The sequence below is a fragment of the Verticillium dahliae genome, genomic scaffold (assembly GCF_000150675.1).
Source record: "Verticillium dahliae VdLs.17 supercont1.4 genomic scaffold, whole genome shotgun sequence".
NCBI lineage: Eukaryota > Fungi > Ascomycota > Sordariomycetes > Glomerellales > Plectosphaerellaceae > Verticillium > Verticillium dahliae.
The window spans coordinates 1,341,489-1,358,675 of NW_009276925.1; the positions used below are offsets into that span (position 1 = coordinate 1,341,489).

At 57.1% G+C, this 17,187-nt stretch overlaps 4 protein-coding genes across 4 annotated transcripts; 2 read left to right on the forward strand and 2 right to left on the reverse strand.

Annotated features, from left to right (window-relative positions):
- Positions 1 to 523: 523 nt before the first annotated feature.
- VDAG_02776 (uncharacterized protein) lies at positions 524 to 2,435 on the forward strand (the record flags this gene model as incomplete). Its single annotated transcript, XM_009653429.1, has 4 exons — positions 524 to 614; positions 681 to 1,766; positions 1,842 to 1,975; positions 2,046 to 2,435. The coding sequence occupies 4 exons, from the start codon at positions 524 to 526 to the stop codon at positions 2,433 to 2,435; spliced, it is 1,701 nt and encodes a 566-aa protein (XP_009651724.1).
- Positions 2,436 to 4,684: 2,249 nt separating this feature from the next.
- On the reverse strand, positions 4,685 to 5,973 carry VDAG_02777 (GTP-binding protein RHO3; the record flags this gene model as incomplete). The annotated part of the gene is made up of 4 exons (XM_009653430.1): positions 4,685 to 5,620; positions 5,682 to 5,771; positions 5,840 to 5,889; positions 5,954 to 5,973. The coding sequence occupies 4 exons, from the start codon at positions 5,971 to 5,973 to the stop codon at positions 5,229 to 5,231; spliced, it is 552 nt and encodes a 183-aa protein (XP_009651725.1). The 3' UTR covers positions 4,685 to 5,228.
- Positions 5,974 to 7,795: 1,822 nt separating this feature from the next.
- Positions 7,796 to 9,108, reverse strand: VDAG_02778 (pre-mRNA-splicing factor cwc25; the record flags this gene model as incomplete). The annotated part of the gene is made up of 2 exons (XM_009653431.1): positions 7,796 to 8,713; positions 8,908 to 9,108. The coding sequence occupies 2 exons, from the start codon at positions 9,106 to 9,108 to the stop codon at positions 7,796 to 7,798; spliced, it is 1,119 nt and encodes a 372-aa protein (XP_009651726.1).
- A 529-nt stretch (positions 9,109 to 9,637) lies between these two features.
- Positions 9,638 to 11,240, forward strand: VDAG_02779 (COP9 signalosome complex subunit 2; the record flags this gene model as incomplete). Its single annotated transcript, XM_009653432.1, has 3 exons — positions 9,638 to 9,678; positions 9,738 to 9,957; positions 10,026 to 11,240. The coding sequence occupies 3 exons, from the start codon at positions 9,638 to 9,640 to the stop codon at positions 11,238 to 11,240; spliced, it is 1,476 nt and encodes a 491-aa protein (XP_009651727.1).
- Positions 11,241 to 17,187: the final 5,947 nt, after the last annotated feature.

Consider the following 17,187-nt stretch of genomic DNA (forward strand, 5'->3'; position numbering starts at 1 on the left):
GTCCCATTCGTATTTCCATGTGCAAGGCCCTGACGGCTGATTATGGGCATGTCAATTGGTCGAGTCAGCGCCCCTCGGTTCAGACCTGCCTAAAGAGGCAGGAGATCACTCCTGGATCGCGGCCATGACCGCGCCTTAGCGCGGTACTGTAAGTGGAAGCTCAGTGTTATCTGGTCGAGGGCACCTGGGGTGCATCTGCAGTTCTTGGTTGCACGTTGAATGAGCCAGGGTTAGATTCGCCTCGCGTGAGGGCTGATCACTGACCCGAGGAACGGCGAGCGGCTTCTCCATAGCGGTAGCCGTTGGACAGGGGAATGTGGGAGAGCGGGAGCAAGCATAAAGCGTTGCGGCATGCCCACTCACGAACTCCTCCCGAGATGGATCAAGGACATTCCTCTTGCTCCTCACTCAACCTTGTGTGCCCGCTCACCCCGGTGATACAAGTCTAACACTCGGCTCTCTGTCCCTCTTCGTTTCCTCTCAAAAACAAAACGAACAGAGGTCGACGCACGTCACTGTCAAGATGCGCTTCTCTACTCTCTCCGGCACGGCTCTCGCCGCCGCCTCGGGCGTCATGGCCAAGGAACTGGCCAAGGATCTGGTCAAGGGTGCCGGTACGTGGTGTCGCGATAGCGCGCCGAGCATTTGGTCCGGGGAACACGGCTAACGTCTTTTCGCAGAGCTTTACGACTCTGGCTACATCCACGAGAGGAACATGAAGCACAAGATGGATGCTTGGATGGGCGAGTTTGACGCCGGCCTCCTCAACTCGGAGGTCTGGCCGAGGCTCAACTACACCAAGTGCATCGACGGCAAGGCCGCCGCTGTGCCCGGCAACGAGCTCCTCACGTTCCGCTGCAAGAACATTGACCTGTACGACTTTATCAACTTTGCCACTCTCGGCTCCCCCAACGGCTGGGATGAGCTCGGCGACGGCAACCTCCTGACCGGTAGTGGTTCGTGGGGTTGGACCGACCCCAAGACGGGCCGTGAGTTTGCCGCCATTGGCATGTTCGACGGCACTGCCTTTGTCGAGATCCTCAAGGAGGGAAGGTTGGCCCAGCTCGGCTTCCTGCCCGTGCCGGCCAAGACCAACCCCAACGCGCTGTGGAAGGAGATTCGTGGTTTCAAGAACTACATGATCATCGGCTCTGAGCTCGCCGGCCACGGCGTCCAGATCTTCGACATGAGCAAGCTGCTCACCGTCAACGCCTCGGCCGGCCCTGTCGTCTTCGACATTGTCAAGGACGTCACGGCCCATTGGAAGGACCTGCCCAACGGTCAGACGCACAACATTGTCGTGGACGAGGAGAATGAGTACTTCGCCGCCGTCGGTGCCCGCCCCAGGACCGACGTCTGCAAGTCGGGTCTCATCTTTGTCGACCTCAAGGACCCCTCCAACCCCAAGAGGCTCGGCTGCAACGGACAGGACGGCTACGTCCATGACGCGCAGTGCCTCACGTACCACGGCCCCGACACCAAGTACGAGGGTCACCAGATCTGCTACGGCTACAACGAGGACACGCTCACCATCTACGACGTGACCGACAAGGCCAACTCTAAGATTCTCTCCGTCACCTCGTACGAGGGTGCTTCCTACACCCACCAGGGCTGGGTCCTCGACGTCAACTGGCAGGAATACCTCCTGATGGACGACGAGTACGATGAGACCGACGGCCTCAACCCCGCCTCTGACGGTTACCCCGTGACCTACATCTGGGACATCAGGTCGCTTGAGGCTCCCAAGAACACCGGCATCTACAAGGGTGAGTCTGCATGCTTTTTTTCTTCCCTTTTCGTCGATGTTGTACGCAGACTCACTGACTTACCTTGGGAAACAGGCACTGTCGTTGCCACTGACCACAACCAGTACATCAAGAACGGTCTCAGCTTCCAGTCCAGCTACGGTGCCGGTTTCCGCGTCTACGATGTTTCCTCCATTCCCGAGGACCCCACCGGTGCCGGTGTCTGCGAGGTGAGTTTGTTCCCTTTCCAATTCTCTCTCGGGTGAATGCCGAGCTGACCCAACTTGCCCCCCTTCTCAGATCGCCTACTTTGACATCTTCCCCGAGGATGACAACCAGCCCGGCGGTGGCAGCGTCGAGATGTTCGGCTCGTGGTCGAGCTACCAGTTCGACGGAAGCGGCTACGCCATTATCAACACGATCGAGCGCGGCGTCTACCTCGTCAAGATGACCAAGCGCGCGTCGTGCCCCAAGAAGCAGTCGTGCAACGCCGACAACTGCCTGCGCTCGCTGCGCTCGTCCAGCATCAAGGGCCGCCTCGAGGAGAGCCAGAAGTTCTGCGGCGAGTTCACAAAGACGTACGTCAGCGACGTCAAGGTCGTGCCCGAGTACGCCTCCAAGGCGTGCGGCACCAACGTCATCTCGCGCGTCAGCTCGGCGTGCCACTGCCTGCCTACCCCTACCGCGTGAGCAGGTGAGAGGGTAGCATGTAGTAATAGTAGTAGGATAGAAGGGTCTCCGGGGAACGTCCCGAGAAGACGTAATGAATGCGAATCACGACTTGATGCACTGTGTGTTCGTTCCTACGAGGTGACTATCGTGTCTCGTGCTTTGTATGTCGAGTGCTGTCGGATTTAACTTTGAACTTTCGAGGCAATCTAATTGGCTAAATGCTGTGCAGTAAGCGTCTGATCGTGTGGGCATTCGACCTGGAGAAGTTCATATGGCGGAGCGTGCGCGATTGAGTTTCGTCGTCAGTCCACTCACTGTTCATTCGAGAGCAGCGGCAACAAGTGTTTTCGGGTAACCGGTCTTCTGTCTGTCTGGCTTGGGACCAGTACGCCGAACGTATTCAATTAAAGGTTGAATGGGACAACGGCTGCATGTCCAGCAATGCCCTATGTGACGTACCTAACTTACCACCATGGTACCCAGCATCGGATCAGAACATGGCCTAATACAAGGCAGGGTAAATTCGCAGCTTCGGTTTCGATACCGAACCTGCCATGTCACTCACAGGCCTGACTTAGGGTCGCAATACACCACAGCCAAGCCGCCTCCCCAAAGTACCGTAGCAACACAGCATCCACCCAAGACATCCATCTGCAATAAACCAAAGAAGAAAAGCAAAAAAAAAAAACTCCGGGCCTCCGAAGAAACCTCCTCATCTTCGTGCCCCTGGCGGATTTGAAGACGCTCCATTGGTCGTCAGCCCCCCCCCTCTGACCGCTTCGAATGCTACAGTACCTTGCACTGCTTGTACATGTCCGTCCAACCTACCCTCTGGCCGGCATACAGTATTAGGTTTTTTTTTTACCCCAAGAGAAGAAAACTCCCCGTCAGCTCCCCGCTCTCCTCTTCCCTCCTCCGTCATGCCTTGCGCCTGCATGCCCGACTAGCGCAACCCCCCTTTTCCCCCCTCCCCTTTCGCCCTTCCCAGCGCACAGCATGCCCGCTCTGCCGTGACCCCTCCCCGTCCCTGTCGCGAGAGGGGGGTAAGAAGAAGGAAACGGAGGCCAGTGTACCTTGGGTGGAACAGGACAGTGAGTGACAAGGGAAAAGAGGCGTCGTCGGAATACCGGTCCACGCGGGACAGACATGCAGTCGTCCTGCACGGCGGTGTCCCGCCGCCTGCCGCCGCTGGATGCTGGACCGGGGAGAGAGGGCCGCTGGGCTAGCTTTTGCACTCGAGGATGCGGCGTTGACAGGGGAGAGGGGGCATGGCATGCCGGGCAGGCGTTCCGCAGGACCCCAAGAGCCTGCTACCTTGCTTGTCAACTCGGTGGAAGGCTTCACATGTCTTTTTCTGTGTGTTGTGCTGTGCTGTGCTGTGCTGTGAGCTACTGTTTCAGAAAGGCAAACTGCGCAGCGTGCCTCGCGGCTGTGACGACATGCGCCGCCGACGGTCCTGCAGTGTTGACGCGGGTGAAGAATGAACGGAAGAGGGGGGGTGTATGGTCTTGAAGCGGCCCGTCGGCGACGCTGCTGGGAAGGTAGACGACAGGTTCTACGTATCACGCTACGAGGGGCCCTTTTCGAGGAAGCAGACGCAGCAGTTCCCGCCTGGCACGGTACTGAGAGCGAAGGCATCCAGCTCTCAACAGGCCGGCGGGCTGCGTCGTCACCGACACGCTCAAGGCACGCTCGGTCAGTCATCTCTTCCGATGAACACTTTCGGCAGCGTGACCGTAGGCTCCAGGGCTGGAATTCGACAAGGTCCTCTCTATGACTCGTCGACTATACCAAGCCCCTTGCCGTAGACGTGCAAGAAAAAAAGCCGGTCTGCAATGAGAAGGCCGCCAGTCACAATCGCCACCACCGAAGGGGGCAACTGCGCGTCTTGTCTCGGCGAATCTGGGGTAGACCAGGGATGTTACAACGGTACGAGTACTCGACTAGGTGCCACAGCACTGGTGGTGCGAACACCAGTATGATGTTCAACACAAACCAACAAAGCTCACGAGAAATTGGATTCCAGAACCCTTGTTCCATGTCGAGCCCAGGTACTCCGGAGAAAAGACGACCAAGCCGGAGCTGACCGTCAAGGCTCTCGAGAGTCACAGAACGACAGCCACACAATCACAGCTGAGCGGACATGCATATCCATTGCCCCTGCTGTTCAGCCGCTCCTCATACAGCTCGACTTGAAGTGAAGCCTCTAGTCGGAGTAACAGGCTCAGCTACTCGCCATCAAGCGACAATCACGGAACGCACGCTGCAGAATTCGAATTCTTTGGGTTGACGTCAGCCTGGAACATAGTACCAACACCTGCAATACAAGACACTGCAAGGTCCGACAAGACGAACCACTCTCCGCAACGAAAAGTCTACAAGTCCTTTTCCCGGGTCACCGCCGTTATATATGAAGAGAACACACTGGACATGACAAAAGACGGGAAACAGTGCAGCGAACGAAGAAAAGGCGAGTAGAATACTCTGATATATACAGTTTCAAAGTCTGGTGAATCGTGGGCAAGGGGAAGGCGCGATCCAGCCACAAGTAACGGGAGTAATAAGATGAAGTTGCTCGCGTGAGCGGGAGGGTCAAAGAAAAGGGTGGTTGTGTTGGGCGATCCCAGGCTCCGTTGGTGGGTGTACTGTAGAAAGAAGAAAAGTGTGGCTGTGATGAAAGAGCAAAAGCAGAGAGTCAAGGGGCCGTATCCGGATCCGATCCGCTTCGCGTAAACGCCGACGCCCCCTGGAGTAGACAAGCAATTATAGTAAGAGAGTAGGTGTCGATGATGGACATGAAGCCCAGCTGGCTCACATGACGATGCACTTGGACTCGTCGCGCTCCTTCTTGACGCTGAGGGCGACACGCGCGGCCTCGGTGAAGGCCTCGTTGACGCCACGGTTCTTCATGGCCGAGCATTCGAGGTAACGAGATGCCTGGATGCGACGGGCGACCTCGAGGCCCTGATCGTAGTTGATGAGGGTGGTGTTGCGCTTCTCGCCGGGTTGCGCTGCTTGTGGCTGGCCATCGGCGCCGACATTCTCGTCATCGTTGCCCTCGCGCAGGTCACACTTGAGCGCCACAAGAACAAGCTTGACACCAGGACAGTTATCCGCGATCTCGCCGACCCATTTGCTTTCGACGTTCTCGAGCGAGTCCTTGCTGTCGACGCTGTAGCAGAGGACGATCAGATCTGTGTCGTCTGAAAGGCGAGCCTGTTAGCATGTGACAGTCATGTTGGGCCGTGAGAACAGAGAGCTCACCATAGGATAGACTGCGGAGACGGTCGAATTCTTCTTGGCCGGCAGTGTCCCACAAGGACAGCTCAATGTGGACATTATCGACAAAGATGTCTGTGCAACATGTCAGATACCAGGGGCCTCCTCAGCAGAACAGGGCAGAGCAACGGTGGCGCGCATACCGTGGACATAGTTCTCGAAGACTGTAGGTTCGTAGACGGTAGGGAAGTATCTGACAAGGCTGTCAGAGCATGGCTCGTGGCATGGTGAAGACGAGTCGAGTTTGGGTTGCCCACATACCCTCTTGTGAAGACATTAAGTAATGACGTCTTTCCGCACGCGCCGTCACCTCTGCAAGAAAGAAACGAGACTTTGGTCAGCCAAAAGACTCGTTCGCTTGAGCCAGCGTGCAGGCGCTCGGCCGCAGGGAGTCTTACAGCAGCACCAGCTTCCGGTTAGCGGTCTTGGAGCCTCCACAGAGCGCAGGCATCGTGGGCGATGTTCGGAGGAGGGGGGGTCGAGTCGGAAACGTGAGGGGGGCGAATTCGTCGCGGAGGTCGGCTTCCCAGAGAACAATGGCTTGGGCGGAGGAAGAGGGAGAGAGGAATTCGTTAATTGCTCGGGCGAGAGCGTAGATTGGTCGCCTCGATTGTTGTTGGCACGAGTCTTCGATGGTGTCTGTCTGGGTTCAGGAGTTGGATCTTAAAAGGTGGATCCTCGATTGCGCGCGCGGGCTCTTGAGTAGGTAGGTAGGGAAGTATCTAAGTAGGTAACGGGCGTTTGGGGTCCCTGTCAACGGAGGAGGGCCGGCAGGAAGCAAGAGGGTCGGGGATGTCGGGTGTGATGATCGTGTTCGCGTTAGGGAAAAGGTGCCAGTTGCAAAAGAGGGTGAGATTGATCCAGTCGGGAGACCGAGGGTGGACAGCACGTAGAGTTTGGGGCTCAAGGAGAGAGAGATTGGATAGAGCGAGCACGCACTGGCTGGACTGGCTGGATGGAGGTGACGAGTGGAGGGGGCTCAGATGATCAGCAGGCAAGTGGCTGGAAGCGACATCAAGTGGCAGTGGCAGAGGCGAGGCGAAGAACGAACGAACAGGGCAGGGAAGGCCCCGTCCACCCCGGCGCGACCAGGGAAATTGGCAATTGGCCGAGAACGCTAGGCATGAACGGTACCTGGGTACTTGTGATACTTTTACCGCCTAGGTACTAGGTAGATACCTGCATGGGTAATGGCAAGAATGGGCGTGTCACTGTTCCCCCCTCTCCACATGGTGGGTACCGCCCCCCATCGACAGCGGCAGTAGCGTTGGTAGGCCCGCTAGTTCACTGCGCCAGTTCAACACATCCACTGCACCATCCACTGACGCGGCGCCTGGGAGGCCATTCACCAGAGGGGGGGGGGGTCGAGGCGCAACTGAGAGGCGCTATCGATTCGGCCAAGGCACAGCCCGTGGGCACCCACGGGCTCTGGATCGCGCGCAGGGCCACGCTCTGGCACCACCACCTCGATATTCCTCGATCGGCTCATGGACACGCCGCTAGAATCTCCATATCTCGTTTCAAACGACCACATGTCTCCCGCCGATCAGCAGCTCCCTTCTGTGACCTGCCGCTCAAGACACCGTTGCACTGTATCTCCCATCAGGCATGTGGGCACGCTGGCATGTACTGTACATATATACACGTACCAAGGCCAAGGTAAGTAGGTAGGTATGCTGTATTTAGATATCGCGCCTGCAAGTCATCCGCCAACATTGCAGGAGGAATGCTCAAGGATTTGGCGTCAAGGGCGTGCAACCTGCCTTTAGTGGAGCCAAGGTAATGAATCCCTGCCAGCCCGTCCCCAAGACGCTTTCTTTTGCTCCCGCTATATCCAAGCCCATCAGCCGAGTTACGCTTTATTGGTGACAGGTCAAGCCGTCCATATTTTGAGTAATCATGTCTGCTGGAGAAATCCGAGTCTTCAGCTTCTGCAGTACACATGTCACACCAGCACTCCTCGTTTGTAAAAAGAAACAAGGCATGGTGTGGATCGTCTGGCGATTGACCTCTTCTTCAACCCCGCTACTGCCGACGAGGCCGTTTCGACATTCTACAGCCTCTGAAAGAAACTTGGCAAGACTGCCTTCCGGTCGCCTTCAGTCGTCATCCCGCTGGTAACCCTGCCGACCCCGGCCCATCCGCTCCGCCAAGCCCAAATCCCCCGCCTTGCGATGCAGCCGGTTTGAAAATTCATTCTCGCCTCCGTGCTTCGACGCACGCTGCCGCGCCTCATCGTCGGCGTCGCGCGCCGCCTTCTCCTGCTGCGCGAGCGTTGCCAACCTCTGCTCCCGTGACGAGTCGAGCTCCGACGCCGCCGACTGCATCGCCGCCAGCTTGCGCGCCTTCTCTTCCTCGTCAGCTTTGTGGTCTCTCGCGCCGCCGCCGCCTTGCGCAAAACCTCCGTTCCGCCTGCCTCCGTCGAAACGGCGACGATGCTGGTCTTGCGGCGACCTGTCTGAATGGCGTCTTGGTCTGTCGTAGCTTCGTTCGCGGTCGCCGTCACGTCCACGATCGTCTTGCCTGTCATGTCGCTCGTCGCGTCGGCTGTCACGACGATCCCCATCCCTGCGCCGGTCGTCCCGCCTGTCGCCGCGCTCTTGGTGACTGTCTCCATCCTCGCGCTCACGTCGGCGAGGCGACCTCGATCTCCTCTCTCGCCGACGGTCAACATCTTCGTCCGAATCATACCGCCTGCGTTTTGGCGAGTCACGGCGACTGCTCCTGCGCCTGTCGTTCCCTTCGTCCGAACCGTCCCTGCGGTGCCATGACGGGCTCCGCGATCGTGAATGTGCCCGCCTCCGGTGCCTGTGTCGCCTCTCATCGTCCGAATCCTCACCCCGATGACGGTGCCGCCTCTTTCTGTGCTTGTCCTCCCGGCGTTTTGACCGGTCCTTGGTCTCATCTGAAAGGCCCATGTTGGCCAGCAACTGCCGCCGCCGGATCGGGTCGTTCATCATGGCCTCGTACGCCGCCTGCTCCTCCTTCTTGATGGCGAGCATCGGATCCTCGCGCACCTTGGCCGCGAGAGTCGCGCGCCGTGTTGGCCGTCTGCAGCGCCATGAAGCTCTCCTGCCCAGCCTGCTTCTCCAGCTTTTTGTTTCGGACCCCGTGATCAGATTGTCGATGCGCCGCTTGCCGCTCATTAGCCCTCCATCTCCTCCGTCGTGCCTGTCTGGCCGTTTGTCGGTCCATTGTAGAGAAAGTCGACGCGGTCGATCTTCTTGGTGTGGCCGGCGGCCTCGAGCTGCTTCTGTATCTCCTCGCGCGCGCGCTCCTCCTTCAGCTCGTTGATGCGCTGCTGCGTCTTCTTGCGCTCGTCGAGGGCCTTCTTCTCCTCCTCCCAGACCTTGGCCTGGTTCTTGAGGAGGCCCGGGTGGAAACTCTTCTTGAGGTTGAGATCGCCGCCCATGATGAGCTGTTGGGTTTGGTTCGATGCGCGTGGTTTTCCGGCAGAGCGTGCTGCCTGGTGGCGGTGTCTGCGAAATAGTAAGATGGATGTCGATGCAGGTTGGACAGGCACCGTAAAAGTTGCCTTGCAGCCAGCCTTCTGCAATCCAATAGGACGACCCACTCTCTTTTGCTGAGTCATCATATCATTGTCGCCCCAGGCTGGCCAGGATCTTGGGTCGACTGCCTGGCAACCAATCGATAAGCTAAAGCTCCCCGCCTTTGCGCTGTTCAGTGACCTTCAATGCAGCACAGGCACGCACTAGGAAACGTACCGCCCCTGCCTAGGTCCTACGCGCATCATTGAACGACTACGAGCTCGATCATCGGGCTTGCACGTAGCTCCCTGATTATCGAACCGGCGTCGGTACAAGGCCACATCTCTCTTGCTCATCGGTCATCAAGAGCCCGTTACCAAGTCGAGCTCCTTCCTCGAACGCGGTTCTCGTCTCACTCTCGGTTGAGAAGCTACCCCTCCGAATCCCGCCACCATGTCCGACGACGACTTCATGCAGGAGTCGGATGACGAGCAGTAAGGCTCGCCTTGCCATCAGCGAATGCACCGAATCGTCCTGCTGACCGGGAGCCCAGATATGACTTCGAGTACGAGGAGGATGACGACGAGGAGACCGGCGACGTCGACATTGAGAACAAATACTACAACGCAAAGCAACAGAAGGTCGCCGAGCCAGAAGAGGCCATCGCAGAATTTCTAGGCATCCCCGCTCTGGAAGACGAGAAAGGAGAATGGGGATTCAAGGGCCTGAAGCAGGCCATCAAGCTTGAGTTCAGGCTCGGAAAATACAACAATGTGCGCCTTCCTCATCGTCGCGTCTCGCTCGTGGGCCCTCGCTGACCGTACGCTCACTCCACTCGCAGGCTGCCGAGCACTATGCGGAACTCCTCACATATGTCAAGAATGCCGTCACGAGGAACTACTCTGAGAAATCCATCAACAATCTGCTTGATTTTGTCGAGAAGGGCTCCGACTCGCCCCAGTCGGGCAGGTGCGTCGAGCAATTCTACTCCCTGACGCTCCAGAGCTTCCAGAGCACCAACAATGAGAGGTTATGGCTCAAGACCAACATCAAGCTCGCCAAGCTCCTGCTCGACCGCAAGGACTACCAGGCTCTCGCGAAGAAGGTTCGCGAGCTGCACAAGACATGTCAACGGGAGGACGGCACCGACGATCCCAGCAAGGGCACCTACTCGCTCGAGATTTACGTCCTCGAGATTCAGATGTATGCTGAGATGAAGAACAACAAGCAACTCAAGAGGCTCTATGTCCGCGCCCTCCAGGTCAAATCGGCAGTGCCCCACCCCAAGATCATGGGCATCATCCGTGAGTGCGGTGGAAAGATGCACATGAGCGAGGAGAACTGGGTGGAAGCGCAGTCGGACTTTCACGAATCCTTCCGCAACTACGACGAGGCCGGCTCCCTTCAGCGCATCCAGGTTCTGAAATATCTTCTTCTTACGACCATGCTCACCAAGTCCACCATCAACCCCTTTGATTCCCAAGAGACGAAACCCTACAAGACGGACCCTCGCATCACGGCCATGACCGACCTCGTGGATGCGTACCAGCGTGACGATGTCCACGCCTACCAAAAGGTCCTAGAGCTGAACCGTGATCTCCTCGATGACCCCTTCATCGCCGAGAATATCGATGAGGTCACACGCAATATGCGCACCAAGGGCATCGTCAAGCTGATCGCGCCGTACACGCGTATGAAGCTGGCATGGATCGGCAAGCAGCTTCGGATCTCCGAGTCGGAGGTGAGCGATATTCTGGGCTTCCTCATCATCGACCAGAAGATCCAGGGCAAAATTAATCAGCAGGAGGGCACGTTGGAGATCCTGCAGCACGCCGACGCCGAGAGGGTGAGGGCTATGCTGGAGCTGACCAAGGCAGTAGGCGGCATGTATGAAGCCGTCTTCAGGGATAGCGAGGGCTTCAAATCAAACGATCCCGTCATGGAGGAGGACAACATGTTTGGCCAGGGCTTCCCGAGGGCAGGGAGAGGCGGCGGGCGACACGCCGGTATGGGAAAACGAGCTGGCGGTAAAGGGGGAGGCACCGCGCTGTGGTGAGAGAGGGTCCGTCTCCTTCCGAGGGTGAAGAAAAGGGCGATCTCGCCACGCAACGTCGTCTTCCTTTCTTGGCTTGAGAGAGCGTCTAAGACAACGCGGCCACAAGCAGCCGTGGTGGCAGCGATTTCCCGACTTGGACGATAACGACTCCTTGTAAACCTGTTCGATCGCTCACCCAGCGGGGACGCGTGCATGGGCTGGAAGCCCCACGGCAGGAAGTGAAGACGCTACGGCAGCCTCCCGCTGCGAGTCACCCGATCTGTCAACAAGACAAAAGGGGATCCAGATGAGCCCACAGAAAAGAGCCGGCCTCAACATCATCATCAAAGGGTGAGGCTCGAGAGGGATATTTTGTCGTCAGGGAACGGTGGGAAACGACCCGGAAGACCAAGGGCCAAGACATGCAGGGTCAGCTTCAGAGCAGTGTGGCGCCGCTCCTTCTCGGCGCAGTTGGCTCGTCTCTGTTTCCAGCGTCACTCTGTCTCGCGCTCGCGCTTGAGTGCGCAATTTTTAGGACCCCTACCTTATTAGCCAGCGGCTCATCAAATCCTAGCATGTTCATCGAGGGCTGTCTTGTGCAGAGTGCCGTCTCCAACTGCCTGCGAAGAAGCCTTAGTTCGGCTTGACGCTCCCTTCTTCCCCCCTTCCCCTTCCTCAACACCAAAGATGTCGTATTTTGCCCGCCCGAGACATCCCCGTGGGATCACCGTAGAGAACCCGGCCAAGGCAGAAGAATCTGATCTGGAGTCGGCGGTAAACGACCGGCACCTTGTTCCGGTAGATATGACAGAACTGTCGCCGGCGGTGGGCAGATATACCAGATATTACGCGCATGAGACTTTCTCAACACTGTTCCATGTGCTACAACGAGGCTGCTGTGGCCGCGCCCGCTCAGCTTCCCGTGCGTACACACGCGACATGAGGATACGGGCATCACCAGCCGACCCGGCGGCGTCAACATGTATCAGCCACCTGGGCGAACGTTGGGACTCTCGTCAGGTTGAGCAGCTTTGTTTCACGGCGCCACTCCAAGCCTGACAGGCTGAAAGGGCCGAAATATTGCATGGCAGTCAACCTTCTCGCAACTCTGCGCTGTATTGGGCACCAGCTTTGGCAGTCGAGCAAACAACGTGGAGTGCTCGATGCCATGTGCTCGCAACCCAGAGCCCTAATCAATCAGCGCAATTTTTATTCTCTTTTCTTTTTGTTTCTTGGACCGGTTCTGCGGCCGCCTTGCTGGCGGGCTCCTCTGGCGAGCACTGCCTGGTCCGTGAGGTGCCTCGATCGAAAGGGCCGTTACGCTGCAGGGGAGCATCGGTGCGCATCGCTTGACCGACCGAGCTGCCCGCACTGATCGGTGAGACAATTTTGCTCTCGCAGCGCTGGCGGGGGGTGTGAGCTTGTGGCGGCAGCAAGGGCAGTTCTTCTGCCACGCTGTGACGATTTTTGGGAGCGACGATCCCTCCCCCTGGCTTAGAGGCCTGGACACGCCAAATTGTTGTTTTCAAGGCCGCAAGGGCCGTTGTTCTCACGGATCTTGCGCTACCGCGCAGGGGCCAGCCACATGCTGGTGTTTCTCGTGCGGACAAGGTCTGGTGAGCTCCTGCATTCCGGGGTAAGGTAGGGATGTGTGCGCCCCGGACCAGACAGGAGTCCTCACACGTACGGAGCCCGCCACCAACCACTACCACCACCGCACGATGCGCAGACAACCGGTAACCGAGCAAGGTATTCTGGTACCATGCCATGCATGGTAGAAGTTTCGTAAGAGCAGCCGGACCAAGCCCAGGATGTGCAATGCTCCGCGTCCAGCCCACCGGCCTCGGCCTGAACTGAACCTCTTCGGGTAGGTAGTTGTAGAAGAGAACTGAAACGGCTGAGCCGAGTGGGATCGTCATCGTGACAGCACTGGTTGATCGCCCGAGGAAGGAGTAAAACTCAATATTCAATCATGCACCTCGACAAGGTGCCGGCTGCCGATGGTTTACCACTTTTGTGACGGGGGGGCGGAACAGCGTCTATTGAATAAGAGCCTCGACTCTTGTGGTGAGTGAGCTGACACTGGCCAGGATGCGTTCAGTCAGTTGTACGGATTGTGGACCAGCATCTTTTCACGTAACAGTTGGTTCTGCTTGTGTAATGGCTCGAGTGCGTGAAAGCTGATGGATGCCAAGACGGCGGCTCGGGAGGCACTGTCGTCTGGGGCTTGAAAAAGATGCAAGTAGAGACTGTGCGAGGCAGGTCTTCATACTTCCGACCTTTGCTTGCTGATGGGTGCTGTGGCCTGCAGAGCGGGCACTGCTGACTAGGCCACGGTCTGGGTCGACGCGACGCTTTTCGTCTTTGTGAGTAGAAAAAAGACAGAAACACCGGAGAGACAGCGAAATTTTCGGCGCGTGGACCTTGAGCCCAGATCCCAGATCCCAGATCCTAGATCCCAGACCAAGAACAAGTGGTCAAGTTGTGTCCGGTCCAGATGCGGGCCAAGGCCGGCATGGCGTTCCTTGTTCTCCTGCCATGTCCCCCCTGAGGCGCTTCCCGCCAGGGCCGCAAGGGCCAGCTCGTGGCCTCAACTGGATCGACAACTGTATTGTACAAGTGTTGTTGCGGATAAGGCATTCACATCGCCGTTGCGAAACGAGTCTTAAAGCCGATGCATGACTGGTGATGGAAATTCTTCTCGCCAGGATCCTGAATCATGTGCTGCAATAATCGATACCGGTAGATATACGGAGGCATGATCATCTTTGGCATCAGATCAAAATGAGACCTGTATAGCCATGACCATGGCATTTGGATTTTGGGAAACATGGTGTCCGGGCGTGTTCCGAGAAGAGTGGCCACGATGGGGTGGGTTGTTGGTCTATGCTAGGGTGTTCTGCTGCCCTACGGAATGTGAACGGCAAGTAGTAGCGTGCATAACATGAGAATGTCCGATGACGAAAACGATATGAGTTGTGACATGCCCTTCTGAAATAGCACAAAGGAACACATCCACTAACCAGGTCGGCACGGCGGCTTCAGCGGACCATCTTGAACGCTCCCATGTCCTGCAGTGGTGCTATCGCATCCCTGGTAGGAGGGGAAGAAGCCATCCGCACAGGAGCGAAGGACACTTGGCCGCATCCTCTCGGTAGGCGCCTCCATTCACATGCATGTCGTTTTCCCGGAAAGTTCTTCCTGCCCGTAACCCACAGGATTGCTCCATTCAGCTCCATTGAGCATGGTAGCGTCTGACAGTAGAAGAACAGGCAAACGACCTGCGTTTGTACGCATATGTGGCCATGCCATCCTAGCTTCTCACTTGGCCGGCGCGAGCTTTACAGTACGCCATCTTTGTGGCTGCTCTGGAGGCCAATAAAAGACAAGCTGAGTATGCTGTGCCGTAGGGGGACATCTCCGGTGGCTGTCATTCTGGAAGGAAGTGGTACTCACTGGGAGCTGTGGTACAGATGAATGCAGCGAAGATCGTATGCAACCAGCCCAGCGAGGTGGGTGACCGTTATGCCATGGCCTCAGTGATCAGAGCTATGTGGCGTGAAAACAGTACTGTTTGCGAATTGGAGTGGCGGCTGAGCGTGAGTACAGTGGGATGCCCACGTTCACTTGGTCGTCGTGACATGACTGATCCCCCGCAGCAATATAAGGGTCATTTATTCGTGCAGTACCGGTGGAGTGTAGTGTACCCGTCCAGACGTCGGTTTTTTGTGCCAAACAGTAGGGTACCGCGGTGATGAACAGCTTACTTCTGAATACTAGCATGTTGGTCGTGCCTCTGCAATAGTGTCAAGTCGCCACTACCACAGTAGCTAGGAGCACGAATGGGGAGTGCTTCCGGGTGGTGTTGTCTCTCCAGAGAAGAGCACTTCTCTGAGATACGACCCCTCACCCATACGTGACAGTTTGCAACATTGTCCACTTCAGCTGCAAGATGTGGTTTAGACTTGTCACTGTGTGTGTGCCACACACTGACCTATGCATAACATGTAGGCCACTGCCGAAACTTGCACTCGTAATGCAACGCTAGCTGTAAGGTGTTGTTCTTCGGAGTGGTGACGATCAGTGTTGTCCCTTGTCTGGACGGAGGGAATCTTTTCCATGTAGGCCTTGGCCCCTACCCTCCGGATGTTGGCTTAGAGCAAAGGCGGCACCACCAATTGTCAAAATCGAGATTGGCCACCAACCGGTAGGAAGCCGTTGATTCACCAGGACAATGCTGGCTTACTAGCCAGTACATGTGCTTCCCCCCACACCCTCTTGTGCTAGCCAGCGGCGGGAATTAATCTGGGATCCCCTAACCCATGGAAAATTGGACTGTAGCGTAGCAGCGGCCAGGCCTCTCCTGGCGGGGTTGCGTTTGCCAGAGAGGGGAACAGCTGGCAACCGAAGAAAGAAAAGCACAGGCTTGCACGGAGGTCTACGAGCATAATGTTGCCTGATGTTTCGAAAGCGACGACGATTGATTTAAAAGTCAGGCCAGCAAGCATCGTGGCTGGTCGGATGTGGCCGCCCGTGTGCTCCTGAGCGTCGGTGTGCTCCCGGAGTGCTACCGCCTCCAATTTGCTCTTGAAGCCAGGGATCCAAAACGGAGGTGTTGCCATGGAGTGATAATAGCAAGCGATGGCCGTCGAAGGTCGTCGCCCAGTTTCCTACTAACATATTGGTGGTACAGTCTGGAGAACCCAACTTGATGATGGGGCATTCCAGGGTTGAATGCCAAAAGTCGAGGTTCGTGTTCATCGTGTTCATCTGCGGGGGAACATGACAGGTCCATGTGACGTGCCAGACTACAGAGGTCAGAAAGTGCAGATCCATAGATGGCCGCCAGTGCCAACCCAGCACGCCCCCTGTCAGTCTAGGAGGCGGTTTAGAGGATTGACGAAGGGCAGGGGTGCGGCAGAGTGATGGCCAGGCGCCGAGAGTCTAGCCAAGGCACCAACCCTGGTTTATTGTCATGCCCCGTTGCCTGCCGTGCCCTTTCGTAGGTCGATCAGTGGACAGACGTAGATTTCTCGGCCGAGGAAAAAAGGATTAAGACAGTTGAAATCCGGGAAATCGCAGCTTGAGACGGTTGGATCGCGCGGTATGTCAAACTGACAGAGCGACATGGAGAGTGGACACGACGGCAGCACGGCTTCTTCAACCGAGAGGACACCGTTGTCGAGCTTGTCGCATTGGGCTGCAGGCCAGTGGTCGGAGCGGGCCGCTGTTCAGCGTCCCCAAATGCCAGCTACAGACATACTTTTGGTTTCGGCGGAGCGGTGATGAGAGCTCTGAGGGGGCTCGAACTGCTGGGGGGCCCTTCCCTGACAAGCGGAGAGTAATGTGCCAGGGCTAGGCAATAGGGGAGATAACGGACCGGGATCACTGCAGCTGGAGGGACGGGAGCAACGTCAGTAGCAGCAGGAACCGTAGTTTGGAGAAGGCCACGGCCCACAAACCATAGCCCACAGCGAAAACTTGGGGAGGATCCCCCGTCTCCCGCACCCACCTCAGGACTGAACTGTGACTGGGGTCGTCAAAGGTACGGCACGCAATACAGCAGCGCGTGCAGCAGGTGAGAGGTGAGAAGGCTCATATGTCGTCGTCGTCTCATCGAGGCTTGTCCGACATCAAACCCCCCAGGCGTCGCTTCTCCTTCAACAGTGACCTCCCCCGCCCCTCAAGTCGAATGTGTTTCCCCCTCTTTTCGATGCTCACATCTGACTTCCTTATCAACATATTCGCCCGTTCGCCTCGATTGCTTGTGGAAAGCCGTTCCTCAGATCATATCCCTAACGGCATTGTACCAACGGAGCTTGAGTTCACTTCGGTCTTAAGCACCACATCTGACTTGTTGCTTGGCACAGAGTGACGATCGCATTTGTCAGGGCAGGTGAAGATCGACCATACTCGCCGCTGCCGAGTCTTTGCTGGACCCCGAGACCGAGCCTTCTGCGACAAGAGC